Consider the following 19,855-nt stretch of genomic DNA (forward strand, 5'->3'; position numbering starts at 1 on the left):
GGCCTGGGTCCACAAGGCCCTCTCTGCAAGCTCCATGACCAGAGCCATGCAGTGACCCCTCCTGCATCTCATAGCCTTGACCTTGACCCCTTTGCAGACTCCTGCAAAGACCCTGTAGCCATTACATCCCCCAGCAGGGCTTTGTTCACTACTCCAGCACCCAGAGCCCAGAACACCCCAGCCAGCTCCTGCTCCGCCACAGCCCCTTCCTGCCTGAGCCCCACAGCTCCCTGCTCCCTCCGTGGGAGCAGGCAGCATCATTGTTGCAAAATGGAGAATGTGTCAGTCAGTATTATCTTAAGTCAGGCTGTTCTTTGATGTGAGACCTTTGTATACTTTCAAGCCTAATCAGCAGGAAAGGAGACCTAATCACTGGAAGAGGCAGCAGCCAGCATCCCTCACTCAAGGACACTCTGGAACTAACAAGATTCAGGGATGACATTGCTAACTTGGCAAAATTAACTCCTGGTCCATGTATCTTAGAGCTAAACTATCTTCATTGTAACACTAAAAATCACATCTACAGAACAAAAAGACCCTGCCCAGGTGAAGACCCTTCCCCTGAGCATGAGTAGAAGTTAGCTGGGGTTACATGATTTGTATGGAAAGTACCCATCAATTCTAACAGAAGGGCTGTGCTTGGGAAGTTACTAACTCTGAACTGCTGCGACATAACAGCATGGAAAGTCCGGTGTGGTGCGCTGAATTTGTGGAATACCACTAAGCACCCAGGCTGGGGAGTTCTGAAATAAACTATGTCTCACTCGAGTGTGTCATTATCGGCTCGTTGCACACCAGGGGAACGAATCCGATTTTTTGGGACAACATCCCTGCGCCTGCAGGGCGGGCACCCCTAAAATGGCGGCGCCCAGTGAGGCCTCAGCCCGCCCGCGTCACGTGCCCGCGTGTCCCGCCATTGCATCAGCCGGGGCGGGGCGCCCCGGGGAGAGGCGGGGCTGACGGAAGAGCGACAGCCCCCGCAACCAATGGGAGGTGGCGGCCGCCGGAGGGGCGGGGCGGAGTGGGCGCTGCGGCGCGGCCGGAGGAGCAGAGCGAGGGGCGGCGGCGGCCGCGCAGGTACGGCCCGAGGGGCCTGGGAGGGTCTGGCCGCTGGGTTTGGCTGTCATGGCCCGGCTGGGACCCGCGGCCACAGGGGAGAGGGGCACGGAGAAGGCGGGGTGGGAGGGTGGCGGTGGTGGTGCGCTGGTCGCGCCCCATGTGAGCCCGCGGGGGGATGCCGGGCGACCGGCGGCGCTGCCGGACACCGCTGTGCCCTCACCCCTTCTCGGGCAGTGGAGAGCGGGTGTGTCGGGGCAGAGGCTCTGATAGGCCCTGGGGCCGCCGCTATGCCTGGTTCTTCCCACTTCGGGTCCTTCCCTCCTCCAGCATCGAGGTTGGACTCGATGATCTCAGAAGACTTTTCCAACCTCATTGATTCTGTGCTGTGAATACTCCCAGGCTTTGCTCCTACGGGGAATTCGCTTCTCTCCGTGCCGCAGCAGGCTGCTGGGATCTCGCCCCACTCCGTGGATGCGCATTGCGCTCCGCTGTCAGGGACAGCCCTGTGTACCCGTAGGACACGGGCGGTGCTGCCCTCCGGGCTGTCAGCCTGCCTCTGATGTTCGTCTCCTCAAGGAAGGGGATGTGGGTCCCCTCAAGGAAGGCTTCCAGGCATCCCTGGAGCTGGCTCTGCTTTGAGCAGGGTGGGTGGACAAGGTGATATTTGGGGTCATTTCCAAACTTGGCTGTTCTATGATTTAGTCATTGAATTATAAAATGGTTCGAATTGGAAGAGACCTTAAAGCCCATCTGGTTCTAACACCCTTGCCATAGGACACCTTCCACTAGACCATGCTGCTCCAAGGACCATCCAACCTGGCCTTGAGCACTTCCAGGGATGGGGAAGCCACAGCTTGTCTTGGCAGCCTGTGCCAGGGCCTCCCCAGCCTCACAGGGAAGAATTTCTTCCTAATATCTAACCTAAATCTCTCCTTATCCAGTTTAAAACTGTTCTGCCTTGTTGTATCATTATTTGCCTATGTAAAAAGTTGCTCTCCCTTGTTTTTATAAGCCCCCTTAAATACTGGAAGGCCATAATGATGTCTCCTCACTCTCTGCATTTAATCACCTTGAATGCTTTGATGACTTGGCAGTTCCTTTGTCACCAGCAAGACCAGCACAACCCACTGAATCCATGTGAATTTGTTATTTTAAAACCATGTGTTTTCAAAGAAAAAGTAACTTGATGTAGAGCCCCTGAAGTCAGGGAGGTTGGGGGACAGGAAATTTTGGGTTGGGCCACCACTATTTGGGGCAGACCGATGGTTGAACTGAGGTGTCAGTGGGTATTTAACAATGTAGGGAGACCCTTTCAGGAGTTGGAGACAGCGATCCTGATGTTCACCTTGAACTGACAGCACATCAGAGCGTTGTTTGTTGTTGTTTGTTCAGACTGCACCGAGGTTTTGCTGCTTTCCTGCCACTTGCTTTAGACAGTGGCAACTTCCAGCTTCCAGATGGAGACCTCGCTCACCGCCAGCCAGATCCGGCAACGGTTCATTGACTTCTTCAAGGAAAACAAGCACACCTATGTGCACTCATCTTCTACAATCCCCCTGGATGACCCCACACTGCTCTTTGCCAATGCTGGTATGAATCAGGTAGGATTCCCACCCTGGCACTGCGGTCCTAGGAACATATCCTGTTGGAACCTGTGACACTGTTTGCAGAGCTGTTGGGAAAATTAGTGTTTTCTCCATCTTCCTTCTGGTCACAGAGAGATGGTTGGTGTGTCCACTGGAGTCCTCTGTGCTCTCACAAAATGGGCAAGAGCACTGGAAGAGGTTCCTGTGGTGGGAGCTCTGCCAGTCTCCCTTCCTTGACCCCTGGTACCACAGCAATCCTGGCAGAAATGACTAATGGTGTGTTTGAAGAGCAGATGAGACTGGTCTGCTGCAAGGGCTCTGCTGCAGATCAGCAGCCAATTTTTATTTTTTGGAAGCTGGGAATCTGACAGCTTTCAGTCCCTTTGGAAGCCCTGGGCTTTGGTGGGCTCTAGGAACACTTTCTGTGTGTGAGTGCTGAGTTCTAGGCATGGACAGCAGCAGCAGATTTGTTTCTGAAAGGTGTTTTGGGTATGTCCAGACTAGTGATATCATGACATAGATGACACTTACTGCCTTGCTGTTGCTTGCAACATTTGAAAGCAGGTTCTGAGTCCGTTTCCCAATTGCCCTTTTTTCTCTTCTCTCAGTTCAAACCCATCTTCCTCAATACCATCGACCCCTCACACCCGCTCGCTAAACTGAGCAGAGCCACCAACACTCAGAAGTGCATCCGAGCAGGGGGCAAGCACAACGACCTGGATGATGTGGGGAAAGATGTGTACCACCACACCTTCTTTGAGATGTTGGGATCCTGGTCCTTTGGGGATTATTTCAAGGTAAAACAGTCCGGGTGCAGCTCTGAATCTCTTGCGCAGATTTATCCATCTCTGTAAACTCAGCAGAGTGGTTGCCAAGAGGAAAGAGAATATGTTGGCACAAAGGTGCATGTAGCTGCTTTGGAATATATGAGCTTGGAAGCTGCCCCAACCCTGCAGAATGATTTGAGATTAATTACTTAAGGTTACAAAACTGATTAAATTAACTCTGCTAGTTTGGAGTCTTCAAGTAGAGGTTTTAGTGGCTGTCCTGGAGATGTGGGGACTTAAATGTGCTATGCAGCTATGACTGACCTTCAAAAAGGAGCGATCATACAATAATGATTTCCTTTCCCAAGCTTCTTGCTAGTGTAGTATTCAAAGTCAGAATTAAAAGGCTTTTTGGAGGCAGTGAACATGCTAGGAGTTAACTTGGCTGCATGAAGACAGTCATGTGAGATGTTTCTTGTGCCCTCTTCACTGCATGTATCAATCTACCTCTTTCTTATGTCAAAAGTCAGAAAGTTTTTGGCTGCTGATACCTACAGTAGCCAGTTTTGCATGTTGAAGAGGAGCTGTCTTTGCATTCACTTGCTGACCTTATGTTTCCTTCTGCAGGAACTTGCTTGTAAACTGGCACTGGAACTTCTCACCAAGGAGTTTGGCATCCCTGCTGAAAGACTCTACGTCACTTACTTTGGTGGAAATGAGGCTGCAGGACTGCAACCAGACCTGGAGTGCAAGCAGATCTGGTTGGATTTGGGGTAAGGCCTTTCACTGAGGAAGGTGCATGTTTTGATTAGCGATAGTAATTTATTTGGGTTGGATATTAGGAAAAAAATCTTCACAGAAGCAGAACAGAACAGGCTGCTCAGAGCAGTGGTGGAGTCACCATTTCTGGAGGGATTTTAAAGCTGTGTAGCAGTGGCACTTTGTGGCATGGTTTAGTGGTGAGTTTGGCAGTCTTGGAGTAATGGTTGGACTTGATGATCTGAAAGGTCTTTTCCAACCTAAATGTTTCTATGACTCTATGATGGCCTGTGTTATGTGGCAGAACACATATAACAGGAGACTTTTAACAAAATTGAAGTGTCACAAATAACATTTGCAGGGTGGTGGAACTTCCAAACCAAAGGGAAGTACTGATATTAGGTAGAAGATACTGAGAGCTCTGGTTTCCAAATCTCTTGTGTAAGCTTAAGGATCCTGCTTGGTCAGATGGATGGGATGTTCTGCCCAGTGTGCTGCCACTGACAGCACTTGAGAAGATCATGGAGTCATAGAACTGTGGAATGGTTTGGGTTGGAAGGGACCTTACAGCTCATCTTGTTCCAAGCCCTGTCTAACCTGGCCTTGAATACTTCCAGGGATGGCGCAGACACAGCTTCCCTGGGCAGCCTATTCCAGTGCCTCACCACGCTCACAGGGAAGAATTGATTCATAATATATAATAAGCATCTGCCCTCTGTTAGTTTAAAGCCCTTTTCCTATCACTCCATGCCCTTCTAAACAGTTCCTCTCCAGATTTCTTGTAGGCCCCTTTAGGTACTGAAAGGCCACAACAGGTGATTCCAGAGCCTTCTCTTCTCCAGGCTGAACAATCCAAATTCTCTCAGTCTTTTCTCATAGAAGAGGTTCTTCATCCCATCAGTGTTTTCTTGCTGGTGGCTTTACTGAGGTGTTGTGTAAGTCTTTGTCTCCAGCTGGGATGAGTGCCAGGCGCTAGTGTTCACCTGATCCCCTCAGCAGGGATCCTGAGTGTTAGGCTCTTGGTTGGTCTCTTAAGAATTCATCAGCACATCTAGGGAATTAGTGAGCTGTGGGTTCTCTGGCATAGCCTTTAGGTTGGGGAATTCTTTTAGTTAGTCTCTGTTGTTCAATAAATTTCTTCTTACAGGCTGGCTGAAGGCAGGATTCTGCCTGGCAATATGAAGGATAATTTCTGGGAAATGGGAGACACCGGCCCCTGTGGTCCTTGCAGCGAGATCCACTATGACCGAATTGGGGACAGAGATGCTTCACACCTGGTCAATCAGGATGACCCCAACGTCCTGGAGATCTGGAACCTGGTGTTCATACAGTTCAATAGGTGAGCCAGACCTGCTTCCAGCTTCCAGGTGAGCCAGGTTGCTCCAGCTCAGTTTGGGAGGCTGCTTAGGCTGCATTCTCTTTTAACTGCCCGTGGCTTACTCGCCATTCCTAGCAGCCAAACACTTTGTGATGCTCTGTCCCCTTACCCATCAGTACAGAAGGGGTTGGTCATGCTGCTTTTGGGACAAACTGAGAGTATTTTCTCTATCTGCCAGGAGTTCAGTATGGAATAAGTTGTTGTCTGCTTTGGGTCTAAGTTGTTGCTGAGGGTCTTGTTAACTGTATTTTATCAAAGTTGTCCTTTGTGTGGCTTGTGTATGGGCCTGTGTCACAAATCTGATGGAACTAAATTTCATGGAGATTGAGGGAGAGATGGGGTTCCCCTTGCAGAGCCTCCATCCATAACATCTCACCTTTCTTTGGCAGGGAAGCTGATGGGACACTGAAGCCCCTTCCTAAGAAAAGTATTGATACTGGGATGGGCCTAGAGAGGCTGGTCTCTGTGCTGCAGAACAAGATGTCCAACTATGACACTGACCTTTTCCTTCCTTACTTTGAAGCCATCCAAAAGGTATGAACTGGAGCCTTACCCAGCTGTATCCATTCCCTGAATCCCTGGGGAGATGCATGGGGCTGGTTGGACAGGGTGGTCTCTGCTTTCCCAGCTGCTGTGAGCCTCACACGTTTGCACTTTGCTGAGGGTAGGAACCCAGGCTGGCACAGTGATTGCTGCCCTGGGACATGTTTCCAGAGGAAAACAGGACAGTGAGTGGTGCAGCTTACCCAGCTTCTGTGGACTGTCCTGATGAACACTCCTTGGTCCTCTCCCAGTGGGAGAGGCTCCGCAGTCCCTCATGGCCAAGTGCTGTTTTTTTGCCATATGGTAGAGAGATACCCAGAATCAATTTGTCCTTCAGTCTCACACGTGGAACATGCTGATCTGTAGAAAATTCCCTTAGACAGGAGGCCTTTGCCATATAAACCACAACAGCCACTTGCAGAACCTGTGTGCTGCTGCTGCATTGTCTCGGGTGGGGATCACGTTACCCATGCTGGGAGTTCTGTGTGCAAGTCCGAGCCTTTTTTTTCCCTCCATGGAGGAGGCAGATCTTCCTGGCTGTACATCATGCTGGATAAAAAGCAGGGAGAAGAGCCTAAGCTCCTGCTACCTCTAAGGAATGAGGTGCTGAGCTCCAGAGTTGGAACTGGAGAGCTGCCCTTCTTCAGTGCTAAGTCCACTGGTGACACAGCCCCTGTGTCCTTGTCTGCCTTCCAGCCATGTGCTGGGAGCCCAGCTGGAGGGACTGTGCCCGTGGGGGGAGGTTTGCACCATGTGGAAGCACTGCATGGTTACAGCAGTATCTTTCCCTAGGGTATGGATAAAAACATCCTAAAAGAGGAAAGCTGGGACCATCTCCTGTGTGACAGGATTTGAAAGGTTTCTTGGCTGGGCAGGTTATGCCAGGTTGGAGTCCTTGAGCCAATGTGCAAAACAGATGATTTCCCTGTACTCTTTCCCTCTCCCTCTCTCGTGGGTTCTTAATGATGGGATAAATTGGATTTTCTTCCCTCTGGTCTGGAGAGCTTTTGGCCATTGAAATGTGGGCCATGGCACCATGCAGAGCCCACAGCTCTATGCCTCCCCTGGGTTCACTGAGTCTCCTCTTTCCAAGAGGAATGTTCTCTGTGGCTGTGGGTGGTGGGCTTGGCTTCTGAGGCCCTTCCCTGTAATTCTGCCACGGTGCCACTGTCAATAATTGTCCCCTCTGCCCACTGCCTTCTCCTCTGCACAGGGCACCGGTGCCAGGCCGTACCTGGGGCAGGTCGGGGCCGAGGATGCTGATGGAATAGACATGGCCTACCGTGTGCTGGCCGACCATGCACGGACCATCACCCTGGCCCTCTCGGACGGGGGCAGGCCTGACAACACTGGCAGAGGGTAAGAAGGAGCTGCTGCATTGTCACCGCTCGCATCCTGTTCAGCATGGCTTCCATCAGGGCTCTGGGATCTCCTCTGTGTCTGGGATCTCTTTGATCCCAGTGGGTAGCAGAGTGTTTGCTTGGAATATTTGACGCTTGAATTGCTGTAGTAAGGTTCACCCAAAAGGCCATGATGTACAAGTCTGAAGGTTCTTGTGAGCACCATTGCTGCTGTGCCAGCCCCCGGATAGGATCATTGTGGGCAGACAGGCACAAAGCCCTGCTTGGAGCAGTGCTGCTATTGAAAAAGCAAGGAATTTTGGGCTGGGAGAGGCTGTGCTGCAGGTGCCACTGGGCTCGGTAAGCACACAGTGAATGTTGGTCATGGAGCTGGGGACTGGCACCTCACCTGTGCCTTACTGCTGCTGTGAGCAGCCGCTCGAGGGAAAACGTGGGGAGAAAACCCTGTGCTCTTGGTCCTGGGAGGAGCTGCTGGTAGGTGGTACTGATGGGGCCCCTGAGAACAACTCAGATGTGTAATGTTTGCACGGGGCGCTCTGCTATTCCCTAGGTATGTGCTGAGGCGGATTCTCCGACGGGCCGTGCGCTACTCCCATGAGAAGCTCAATGCCCCCAAGGGTTTCTTTGCTACTCTGGTTGATGTGGTGGTGCAGTCACTGGTAAGTTCTCCTACTCCACTGTATCTGCTGAGGACTTCCTGTGCTGAGATGTGCACGTCTCCGTGCTGAAGGGCTCATCCTCTTGGGTCTGCAGGGAGATGCCTTTCCTGAGCTGAAGAAGGACCCAGATATGGTAAAGGACATTATCAATGAAGAGGAGGATCAGTTCCTGAAAACACTGAGCAGAGGCCGTCGCATCCTGGACAGGAAGATCCAGAGCCTTGGGGACAGTAAAATCATTCCTGGTAAGGCTGTGACTTCTGTCTGGATGCAGCAAAAGGCATTTATTATCTAAGATCACATCAGGGCTCAGCTGGGCGGGGAAATTAGAGGTGTGGAAGGTGGTGGGGGGACAAAGTCGGAGTCAGAAGACATCTCTTAGAGCCGAACCACCTGTCTCTCCTCTGGCTTGTGTTCACTTGCTCAGTTTTCTAAGCTGCCCAGACACAGATCTCTGTGCTGGCAGGGAGGAACCTTTTGGATGTTCAATTCTCCAGGCCTGTTCACTGTCCTGCTGTAGCTCAGAGCCAGTGGGAGAGGAGGGAAGGGAGCAGTGTGTCATGGAACATGAGAGGTGACTGCTTTGCACTTTCTCTGCAGGTGACACTGCCTGGTTGCTGTATGACACCTACGGTTTCCCTGCGGATCTCACTGGGCTGATTGCAGAGGAGAAGGGCCTTGTTGTAGACATGGAGGGCTTTGAAGAAGAGCGTAAAAATGCTCAGGTAGGTAACAGCTCCAGGGGAAGCTGGTTTATGGGTGCGCAGGGAGAATTCCCTTCCTTGCAGTTTGCAGTCGTAAGTTGCTTCTTTCTCACCGAGTCTGCTCACACCCCCTATGCCCCATGGTTTGTCCCATGGGAAAATCCAGGACAACTGCAGTTACTGTGGGACGTGTCTTTTCTGTACAGCTGGGGTTGGTTTTGCTCGCTAGCAAAGCCTGGAACCTTGAGCTCAGCCTTCAGACAGAGATAGTGGAGTGCTGGGAGCACCTCTGCCGTCCTGTTCTGGTTAGGGAAGTTAACTCCCTGTCCAAGGATCAGTATCTAGGCAAGCCTGCACCTTGGGTGCCTCTCCAATCATGTTTGCTGCAGCAGTAGGGAGTGGTGTTGACCAGCTGGGTACTTGCTTGTCCTTACTGGGCTCAGGCCCACTTGGTCTGCATGCTGGAACTGGCTGCTCTGAAGCCAGAGAAATGGGTGCCCTCCAGATGCTGGCACACAGCTTCCCAGGGCAGAGCTCTCAGTCAGGGAGTGCTGAGGGATGTGAGTGACATGTGCAACTAGGCTGGCATGCATTGGTGTTTCTTAAACCTTGGTATTTGACAGCTCATTTCTCAAATCTTGCTCATTGGCAGCTCAAATCCCAGGGCAAGGGTGCTGGAGGGGAGGATCTCCTCATGCTGGACATCTATGCCATTGAAGAGCTGAGAGCCCGAGGGCTGGAGGTGACAGATGACTCACCAAAATACAACTATGCTTCAGATCCGAGTGGTACCTATGGTATGAGAAAACCTTCTCACAATCATGTACTGCTACTAAACCTTCCCTGGCATGTACCTCTGGGCTCCCCTTTCCTGGGACATGGAGTTGGGAGTGGAAGGCTGTGCAGGTGAATAGCCTGCTTGTTACTAATGGAGCAGAGAAAGAAGACAGACTGTTCAGGGGCTACTGTACTGCTGTTGCCATGTTAAGGGAATTCCTGTTCCCTGCAGCTTTGTGTCTCCACAGTGTTATGTTGGTGTTTCTCCACTGCTCCTTTGCCAGTGCTGCAGGAGACTGCAGTTCTGCTTGGCCTGTTGGAGGGTCTTTGGCTTGCTTGCTCTGGCTGTTCCTGCTAGTTTTTTGATTTGATGGAAATTCAGGAGGCTGCAGGCTCACAGCCATGTTTGTGCTGACTTTTGCTGCATAGGTGTGGAAGGCAATGACAGTCCCTGCCTTGGAGGGCACTGAATTAAATTCCCAGCTAACTGTTGCCTTGCTCCTCTCTCCTTATCCCCTGCAAATGTGGTAGCTGCCATGAGCTCCTGCAATAACTGGGAGGTGTTGCTATCACATTCTGCTCCCATGTGGTGTCTATAAGGTTTTCCTGTTTTACTGACACTGCCTGTCATCCTGGTGGCAGATTTCGGGAGCCTCGTGGCCACGGTGAAGGCCATCCGCAGGGAGAAGAAGTTTGTGGAGGAGGTATCCACTGGCCAGGAATGTGGGATAGTGCTGGACCAGACCTGCTTCTACGCCGAGCAGGGTGGGCAGATCTATGACCAGGGCTACATGGTCAAGGATGACGACAGCAGGGAGGATGTGAGTGGGCCTGAGAGCCTTTTGCTAGACTCTGTCTGACCCGGGGCCTGGGTAGAGGGGGAGAAGGGGCCAAACAAGCTCCAGCAATTTTCCATCCATGTTAGGTGTCAGGCATTGCACAGGGTTCCTTTCTGGGGGTGCAGCAGGGCATGGATGGGCTGGAGTTTTGTTCCCTTGCTTCTTAAGGAATTCAGCTCTGTGCTGCTGTCACCAGAATGTGGATGCCTGTGGTGGTGGTGCTGGGATTGCCAAGCCCAAGGGCAGTGCTCTTGAGCTGTGATGGGGAGCTCTTCTTGTGCCCCATAACTGTGCCCCACCTTCATTCACTTCTCCACTTTGCTGCGTGCTGTGCCTGGGGACACTCAGCTTTCTCCAGCACACATACCACTCTGGCTCTCAGCTGGGACCTTTCCAGTTGCAGCTCAGACCTCTGGCTGGATGATGTCTCCCCTTGGCCTCTCACCCTGCTCACATGGGGCGTTTTCTTCTTTGTACAGAAAACAGAATTCACTGTGAAGAATGTGCAGGTCCGAGGAGGTTACGTGCTCCACATAGGAACTCTCTATGGGAGTTTGAAAGTAGGAGATCAGGTCCACCTGACTATTGATGAGGTGAGTTAAGACATGGTATAACACATGGGCTTTGTCTGTTTTCTCTGGATTTTGTCTTGTTTCTTTTCATTGGTTCCACTTTGGGGGCCTTATGTTTGGGTCCTGCTCTCCCTGCAGCACATGATCAAGCAGTGTCTGGCTGACTCCAAGTCTTTCCTGCTTGGCACCTGGCTTTCTCCTACCACAAGGCAGCTAAGACCCAGCTGGCTCAGAGCCACACTTGCTGGGTTTGCTGATCACAGGCAGAAACACTTTTTGGGTCATGACTTGCAGGGAGAACATGTGTGGTGCATGGGGACAACAGCAGAGAGCCTGGGCTGCCTGCCCCACTCCAGACATTGCTCCTGTGGGCTCAGCTTGCTGAGTGAGTGCTGGATGGAGCACAGTCAGCCTTGATGCATTTCCCTTCCCTATAGAGGCAGCACCTTTAGATGAAGAGGGAAGGCTTCCATCTTGGAGTGCTTTTCCCTGCTGAGGAACAGAGATTAGTATCTGTGTCCTAGTCTGTCCTTGGCCTCACTCCACACAGGCCCAACAAGGGGACTGCCAGGACATAGCCGTGCACAGATTTGGTGGAGAACACGTGCTCCTGTAGCTGAAGCTCCAAGGCAGCAAGTTGTTTCCTGGGCTAGTTTGGGATTCTGTTGGATCAGGGCATTAACCTCCCCTTCAGCTGCTGGAGGTGGTCGTGGCTCTGGGGTATGGGACCCCATCTGACAGTGGCTTCCTCCCTCAGGCCAGGCGGAGGCCGGTCATGAGCAACCACACGGCCACCCACATCCTCAACTTCGCCCTGCGCTCCGTGCTGGGGGAGGCTGACCAGAGGGGCTCCCTGGTGGCACCGGACAGGCTGCGCTTCGACTTCACAGCCAAGGGAGCCCTGTCCACCCAGGAAATCAAGACAGTTGAAGGGATTGCCAACCAGATGATTGAGGAATCAAAGGTGGGTATGGCTGACACGTTGTATACATTGAGTCCAGGTTTTGGATCATCTGGGATGCTGGGAGTTTGGCATGCAGGAGGATTCTGAGCTGCTGCTGCAGTACTGTGCACAGATTGCCATCAGTTGAGAGGGTTTTGAGTGGGAAAACCCCATATGAATTGTTCTGTTCATTGGTTTCAAGCCCTCTCTAGGGCTGGAGTGTTCCCATGCCTGCAGTAGTGTCACACCAGCTACAAGAGCCAGGAAGTTTGGCAGAGTGTTTTGCAGGCCTGGCTGGATTTACACTGTGCACCCAGACACCCAGTGATGTGTCCTCAATGGCAGGGGAGTTGCTGTGTCTGGTGCCAAGTGTCAGAGCAGACCCTGGATGACCCTGGAATCTGTGCTTGGAACCATTTGCATGTGCAGTAGCACACAGGGAGTCCGAGCAGCTGGTATTGGGAATTTTGAAGATGAGACATCTGCCAAATAACTTTGTGATTCTTGCAGCTCAACAAACCCCAGCTCAGGTGTGAGGCACAAGATTTCACTTCTAGGATTTATCAGAGGAAGAAATTTCCTGGGAACGTGGGCTGTCAGTCACAGCTGACAGGACTGGCTCTTACCCTCCTCCCTTTGCTGTCCTCTGCAGACTGTGTATGCCAAGGACTGCCCTCTCGCAGCAGCCAAAGCTATCCAAGGACTTCGGGCAGTTTTTGACGAGACCTACCCTGATCCCGTCCGTGTGGTTTCCATTGGCATTCCCGTGGAGGAGCTGCTGGCTGACCCCTCTGGCCCTGGGGGCTCCATCACCTCTATTGAGTTCTGTGGAGGGACGTGAGTACCTGGAGAGGTCAGGGAAGGTGGTAGGGTGGCTGAAAAGGAGTTCCTGTGTAGCCTGAGCTCCTGGGAATGCCATGAGCATACAGTGGGCAGAGCCAGGGCAGAGCTGGAGGTGGTGGTGATGATGTGCCTTTGCATTCCCAGTCCTGAGCTAATCAGTCTTCAGAATTACCTTTTGCAGGCAGGAAACTGTCTGTATTGCCCCTGCCCTCTCTCAGGGTCTCTGGCAGTGCTGGGAGCACAGCCCTTGCCACCCTTTCCTCACTCATTTGCACAAGTGGTTTTTTGTGCCTGTCCCCACATTGCTGCATTTCTCTGGCAGGATGGTTGTCTTATTTCTGTGCTGATTGTTGCTGAAAGGAGAGGTGGATTTCTAACTCCCTCTTGTGGGTCTGTCTGGGTTCTTTCCAAAGGCACTTGCAGAACTCCAGCCATGCTGGCCCCTTTGTGATTGTTTCAGAAGAAGCAATTGCTAAAGGCATTCGGAGGATAGTTGCAGTCACCGGGGCTGAAGCTCGGAAGGTAAGCGTAGGCAGGAGAGATCCTCTGTGAGATTCCACCTATTAACCCTGTGCTCAAGTTCCTTTTGTTCAAATTTGCACAATATCCTCTGAGGACTCACGGAAAAGGGTGCTGCTGTTGGCAAAGGCTGTGCTGGAAGCCCTGGCTATACTACAGTCAGAACAGGGAAGAGAGGGGGAAGCCTCAGATGTGGGTGTTATGGCAGAGAAACCTGGGTGGGTGTGTGGGATGGCTCCAGGGTCAGCTCAGGTTGCTTTTCAGAATGGCTGCAGATAGAGAGCTCTTGGCAGCTGGCTAGGCCAGCAGGAGAGTGGTGAAGTCTGCGAACCCAGTCCTCTGCTGCAGGAGGCAGTGACTTTGGATGCGGGCTGGCACTCCCTGAAGTGGGAACAAGGGATTTCATGGGGGGGATGACTTCTCTTTTGGGGGGATCTTGGCAATCCTGGCAAAGAAAAGAGACCTAAGGCTCATGTGCCAGCATCACACCCTGGTTCTGGTAAGGTGCTGTCTGCTTTGGCCCTGTGGCTTCCCAAGAGTTACTAAGCTCCATCCTGGGGCATTCCAGCATTCCTCACCTCTTCGTACTCTGAGGTGACCAAGAGCCTTGCCTGCTCAATCTTCCTGCTTGATTTAACTCAGATTGTATTCTCCTAGGCCCTCAGGAAAGTCGACAGCCTCAGGAAACTGCTGTCAGCCCTGGAGGCCAAGGTGAAGGTCCAGACAGCTCCCAACAAGGATGTGCAGAAGGAGATCACGGATCTCGGTGAGGTGAGTATGGTAGCAGTGCTCTGCCTCCCCAGAGTGAATGGGACCTTGATTGCCAGCACTGGGTGGTATTAATGAGGCATGAGTTCACCTTCTTGCTCCTTTCCAGCAGCCCTGCATCCCATGGGTGCTGCAGCCAGCACCTGCTGCCTGGGGTCATTGGCACTGGGAGAGGAGTAGAGCTTACGGGGCTCTGCCACTTGAGGCAGAGTTCATGAGGTGCTGCATCTCCTGCCATGGTCACTGGCACCTTTAACCTTCTCCACCTGCTTCTCTTTTTGCAGACACTGGCCACTGCTGTTATCCCACAGTGGCAGAAAGATGAACTGAGAGAGGCTGTTAAAGCACTGAAGAAAGTCATGGATGACCTGGACCGAGCAAGCAAAGCTGACATCCAGAAAAGAGTGAGCCCTGGGCTGGAATAAAGGACAGTGTGGGAGAGCTGTGGGGTGCTCCCCTGGGAGCTCTGTTAGTGTCCAGGATGGAAGAGAATTGATGTGTGGGAATGCCCCTCACACTGTTTAGCCCTCCAGCTTCTGCTGCCTCCTGAAAGAGAATTAGCTCCATACCTGTTCCCTGGGTTGAAGCATGGCAGCCTAACAGTGCCCCTGGGTGCAGGCTTCCTCCTGGATCCCACTAGAGTTTTCTGGAGGAGGAATCATGCACGACATGCTGTCTTGCAGGCCACATACCTGCCTGTCAGAATATATTCCTCCTTGCTTCACAGTGCAAGGCTGCTCCAGGCTGGGCTGTGGGTGTGTTTGGGCATCTTGGGGGCTTCTGTCCCTGCTCTACCCAGGTGGTTCTTGTGTCCATGCAGTGTGGGTGGTCTAGTGGCTGACCACTGTTGTCCTCAGGTGCTGGAGAAGACCAAGCAAGTTATCGAGAGTCACCCTAACCAGCCGTGGGTCATCATGGAAATGGAAAATGGAGCCTCAGCAAAGGTACGGGAAAGGCTGATCTCTCCTCAACAACCTTCCTTCTGCCTGAGGAGCAGCTGGGTGGTCTCTCGTCACTTGGGGAGGTGGTTCAGTGCTACAGAGCTGTCCCTCTTGCCACATGCTGTCCATGAGAAGGGGGAGGGACCACTGGGGTATTGTCTTGTGTCCTACCTCCTGGACTAGCACATGGGCTTGCAGAGCTGGTGGGTTCTTGACCACTTGCTGAGCTTCCAGACCTGGTGGTGGAAAGGGAGCCCAGCAAAAATCCCATTGTGTCCCAGGTAAGACTCATCCTGCAGCAGTCATGATGCTGAAATGCACTTAAAGGACTGAGAACAGCAGCTCTGCCGAGCCATGAAAGTCACGATGCTTGTGGCCCCTGCAGATCAGCTCTGGGAGTGGTGTCCTGGGCTGAGTGTGTGGACAGGACCAGGCAGAGAGCTGCCCCCAGCTATGTCTGCTCAGCTGGGTTCAAGTTCTTCCCTGGCCGGGGCTGAATCTGCTCCTTCCTTCCTCCACACACAAGTTTTTTTCCAAGTAATTTCTTTTGGAATGAACGCTCCGTTGTGTGTGCTGTGTCACAGTGCCAGGCAGCGGGGGCTGGTTGTGCCTGGGCTTAGACCGCTCTGGGCTTAACACCCTGTTAAATTTCCTCTCCAGCAGTCTTGGAGCTGATCCTGCTCACTCTCTGTGGCCACCAGCATCACGATGCCCACGTTTCTGCTCCCAGTGCGTGCTGTTGCAGTGTTTTCCCTGGCAGAAGGGTGCATCCCATGGGATGGCAGTGCTGGCAGCCCAGGGAGCTGCATGTTCCCAATCCACCCAGAGCAGCACTGCTTTGCTTGCCAGAGGACCCACTCCTGGGGCTCTGTGCTGCATTGTGCTGTCTGTGCAAGTGAGGGATGGTGGTCTCCTTGGGAATAATGGAATGTGTGGCAGTCTCCCTGGTTCTTCCCTGCCTGCTGTGTCTGATAACACTTGCAGCCTCTTCATGCTGCCTTTGAGTCCTGATTCCCTTTGGAACAGCTGTTCCCTTCTGCTGGGAGGAGCTTTTTCTCCTCCAGCCAGTACACTCAGGCAAAGGTTCATTCTGGGGCTGATTCTGCCAGTTCCTGGATACCTCATGGTGGGGAAATAAAAGCATTTTCTCCTTCCTCCCTTGGGGTACACAGGCAGGGTTTATGTCCCCTGCCAAGGCTTCTACACTGCCAGGAATGTGAAGATGGCTCATGTTTGGGAAGAGGAGCATTGCACAGTGCTGCTGGCTGGTTTAGTGCAATTCCTGAGGTCTTTGTGGGTGCTGTTGGGGCTGGAGCTGGGCTGGGGGCAAGCGCAGGGAGGCAGTCAGGCAAGGATTTTGTTCTCTTCCAGGCCCTGAATGAATCTCTGAAGCTTTTCAAGACTAACTCCCCCCAGACCGCTGCTATGCTCTTTGCTGTGGATAACGAAGCTGGCAGGATCACCTGCCTGTGTCAAGTACCCCAGGTACTGCTGAGGCTGCATGGCTGCCTCTTCCTGAGCCTCCGTGGAGGAGCTGCCGCCTTCAGGCAGGAGCTATCTAACGTTACACAGCCAGAACTGATTGGCAAGAGCCACAGCCCTCATGCTTGGGCTTATTGTCAGGCTGCAGAAGTGAGGGAAGAGGGGTTGTGCTCTGCAAACAGGGAAGGGGAAGAGTCAGGACTTAACGGCGTGGTAGGCATGGGGTGGGGAGATTGCTGTTCTTCCCTCAGTGGGGAGATTGCTGTTCTTCCCTCAGTGCTGACCGCTGGGTTTCTTTTCCTGCCCAGGAGACTGCAAATAAGGGCCTGAAGGCCAGCCAGTGGGTGCAGGAAGTGTCTGGCTTGATGGACGGCAAAGGTGGTGGAAAGGACATCTCTGCACAGGCAACAGGCAAGAACGTGGGCTGCCTGCAGGAAGCCCTGAAACTGGCCACGGACTTTGCCAGGCTCCGGCTGGGGGAGCTGAAGAACTGACTGAGGGGGGAACCCCGGCCCCTTTGTCTCCCTGTCTGTCCCCTGCGCGGTTTTCCGGTCAATAAAGGCTCCTTTCCCCGCGCTCTGCGCTCCGGCTCTGCTGGGCTGGCGCGACGGGACGGGACGGGATGGGATGGGGTGGGATCCCCCTGCCAGTCACAGCTTGTGCCCGCCTCCCGCTTGGGCCCGCCCCGTCCCCGCCCGCTCACGGTGTCCCGCCGAACATGCCGCTGGATCACCGCCGCCTGCGCGGCCCGGAGGAGTCGCAGCCGCCGGCGCTGTGGGCAGCGACCGCGGCCGAGGATGAAGAGGACGGGGAAGGCGCGGGAGCGGCGCCGCGGGACCCCTGCGCCCTGCGGCCGCTGTTCGCGCGGGCCGGACTGCTGAGCCAGGCGCAGGGCTCGGCCTACGTGGAGCTGGGCAGCGGCACCAAGGTGCTCTGCGCCGCCTGGGGCCCGCGGGAGGCGGCCGAGCCCGGCCCGGGCCGGCTGCTCTGCGAGTTCCGCCGGGCGCCCTTCGCGGGGCGGGGGGCGCGGGGCCGGCCGGGCGCGGCGGCGGAGCGGGAGGCGGAGCGGGAGGCGGCGGCGGCGCTGCGGGAGGCGCTGGAGCCGGCGGTGCGGCTGGGCCGCTACCCGCGGGCCCGCCTGGCCGTCAGCGCGCTGCTGCTGCAGGACGGGGGCTCGGCGCTGGCCGCCGCCGTCAGCGCCGCCGCCCTGGCGCTGGCGGACGCGGGCGTGGAGATGTACGACCTGGCCGTGGGCTGCGCGCTGTGCCGGCCGCCCGCGCCCGCCGCCTCATGGATGCTGCAGCCCGCCGAGCCCGAGGAGCGCCGCGCCGCCGCCCGCCTCACGCTGGCCCTGCTGCCCGCCCTCAACCAGGTGTCGGCCGTGCTGGGCGGCGGCCAGGGCGGCCCGCCCGAGGACTGGGCGCAAGCCCTGCGGCTTCGGCCTCGATGGCTGCCACCGGCAGTACCCGGTGCTGCGGCAGAGCCTGCTGCGGGCCGCCCAGCGCCGCGATGCCGCCGCCGCTGCCACCGCCGCTGCCACCGCCGCCACCAGTGCCTGAGTGCCCCTGAGACCTGCGTCCCTCAGTCTGAAGATGGGGCATCTCCCAGAGCCCGCCCAAGCTGCCTTCAGTGCTGCCGGAGACCCCTGCAGCCTGCCTGATCTACACCTCACTGTTGGGGACTAAAATAAGCTTACTTTTAGAATATTAGAAGTTTTTTACGTTTAAGCTTAAGTTTAATTGTAACTGCTGGAGAGCCCCCAGGCCCAGCCTGATCCATGTGTCATGCTGCTGGAGACTGGATGAGCCAACCTTTGCACTGCTGGAGACCCAAGAACTGTGCTCAAGGACACTGGAATCTGCACCCCTCCCCCACCACCAGAGAGCCCCCAAAGCAGCCCTCACACTGCCCAAGCACCCCAGAGTGCACCTGAGAAGCCCCCGTCTTGCAGGAGACCATTCCCAGCTGGCACCTCAGGACCCAAACAGCTTTGCATGCTGCTGAAGCCCCTCAAGAACAGCCTCCATACTGCTTCAGCAGCCGGAGCCTGCCTGAGACCTCCCTCCTAGCAATTGCTGGCACTGCAGGACCCCACATCTCCCTCTGGGTTGGTCACAGCACCAGGCTGAAACCCTCACTCCAAGCTCCCCACCATAACCATCCACGCAGGCAGCATCCAGGCAGGAACCACATCATGGCATGGACTGTGCACGCCTTGGACTTCTTGCCCAGGCAGTGCTTCAGAGTGGCAGAGTTGTGTTTTGTTAGTTTTTTCATAATAATAAATCATATTTTTTCTGGTGAGTCTTCTGCCTGCATGACCCTCCTGGGGCCTCTGCCAGCTATGGGCAGAGGTGGAAGGATGCACTTACATAGTCAGGGTCACCCCCTCTGCTCCCACTGTCCTTGAGGAGTTCAGGGGGAGCTGGGTGCTTCCTTGGAATCTGGTTATTCCTGGAGATGGAGTGGAGGAGGTGGCCCTGTCTGCCAAGCTGCACCATGGTGGGTTGGTAGGGAATATTCTGGGTATTTTCCACTGGGAAACAGGGCAGAGCTGCACTCGTGCCTCTGGGTTGAGCTGTAGGAAAGGCAGCATCCAAGAAAGCCTTCAGAGCTGGGGGTTGTGTCTGACAGCACATAAAATGGGGTACAAAAATTAAATGTGCACTTCAGACGGTTAAAAACTGCATTGGAGTCGAATAACCAGAGAAAAGAAATACAAATTATTTTTCTTTCCAACACAATACACTCTTTTACCAGAGCAAACTAGAAATACTGAATAAGTTCCTACCAGTGAGAGAAGGACGACTGAGAAATTAGGGGCACGGAACCAAAATGTGACACTGGGGAGCCCAGGGGGGACCAGGACTCCTTGGGTGCAGGCCAGGGGCCCTTGTAAAGCTCTTACTGGAGTCCTGCTGGCCACAGACATGATGCCTGGCTGAGAACAGCCCATGGAAAACCAGTAAGGAAAACACATTTGGGAGCAGGGGCAAATGGGAGTGATTCAGTTGGCATTGCCCCACTGCTGGTCCTGCAGCTCACATCAGAGCTAGGCTTGGCACCATCCCAAAATCCTGCAAAAGCCTCTTAGAGCTGGCTTAGGGTGGTTCCTTCTTTCTATGATGGGATGCTGAGCAGCTCTGAAAGCCATCCTGGGCTGTACCCATGCCTGCTGCACCAGTACCCAGGGTCTGAAGGTCGGGATGCCACGTGTGCCATAGGGGTGGGAGCCCTGGGCTGCTTTCTCTGTGCTCCACAGCATCTTGTGGGTGAGGTGACACTGGCAGCAAGGCAGATGGATTTTGGGACACTCCTTTGGGATATGGTCCTTTCTGGTTTTTTACTGCTCCCC

General features: G+C 54.1%; 2 protein-coding genes across 2 annotated transcripts; both read left to right on the plus strand.

Moving 5' to 3' along the window:
• The first annotated feature begins 1,023 nt into the window (after nucleotides 1-1,023).
• Nucleotides 1,024-17,076, plus strand: AARS1 (alanyl-tRNA synthetase 1). Its single transcript, XM_039558279.1, has 21 exons — nucleotides 1,024-1,077; nucleotides 2,452-2,660; nucleotides 3,254-3,442; nucleotides 4,040-4,185; nucleotides 5,319-5,510; nucleotides 5,939-6,083; nucleotides 7,306-7,451; nucleotides 8,004-8,112; nucleotides 8,207-8,357; nucleotides 8,713-8,837; nucleotides 9,469-9,613; nucleotides 10,236-10,414; nucleotides 10,912-11,025; nucleotides 11,762-11,968; nucleotides 12,600-12,784; nucleotides 13,204-13,312; nucleotides 13,967-14,080; nucleotides 14,362-14,481; nucleotides 14,935-15,021; nucleotides 16,390-16,503; nucleotides 16,809-17,076. The coding sequence occupies exons 2-21, from the start codon at nucleotides 2,517-2,519 to the stop codon at nucleotides 16,992-16,994; spliced, it is 2,907 nt and encodes a 968-aa protein (XP_039414213.1). The 5' UTR covers nucleotides 1,024-1,077; nucleotides 2,452-2,516; the 3' UTR covers nucleotides 16,995-17,076.
• An 89-nt stretch (nucleotides 17,077-17,165) lies between these two features.
• Nucleotides 17,166-18,804, plus strand: EXOSC6 (exosome component 6). The gene is given in 2 exon segments (XM_039558315.1): nucleotides 17,166-17,938; nucleotides 17,940-18,804. Coding segments are annotated over 2 exon segments (840 nt in total). The 5' UTR covers nucleotides 17,166-17,218; the 3' UTR covers nucleotides 18,060-18,804.
• Nucleotides 18,805-19,855: the final 1,051 nt, after the last annotated feature.

This window comes from Corvus cornix, chromosome 11 (genome assembly GCF_000738735.6).
Source record: "Corvus cornix cornix isolate S_Up_H32 chromosome 11, ASM73873v5, whole genome shotgun sequence".
Classification (NCBI taxonomy): Eukaryota; Metazoa; Chordata; class Aves; order Passeriformes; family Corvidae; genus Corvus; species Corvus cornix.

Bases quoted from the DNA above. Each gene is read 5' to 3' on its own strand.
- AARS1 (XM_039558279.1), top strand. From the start codon at position 2,517: ATGGAGACCTCGCTCACCGCCAGCCAGATCCGGCAACGGTTCATTGAC. The intron at 5,511-5,938 runs GTGAGCCAGACC...TTTCTTTGGCAG, and splicing joins GTGTTCATACAGTTCAATAG to GGAAGCTGATGGGACACTGA. The intron at 13,313-13,966 runs GTAAGCGTAGGC...GTATTCTCCTAG, and splicing joins CCGGGGCTGAAGCTCGGAAG to GCCCTCAGGAAAGTCGACAG.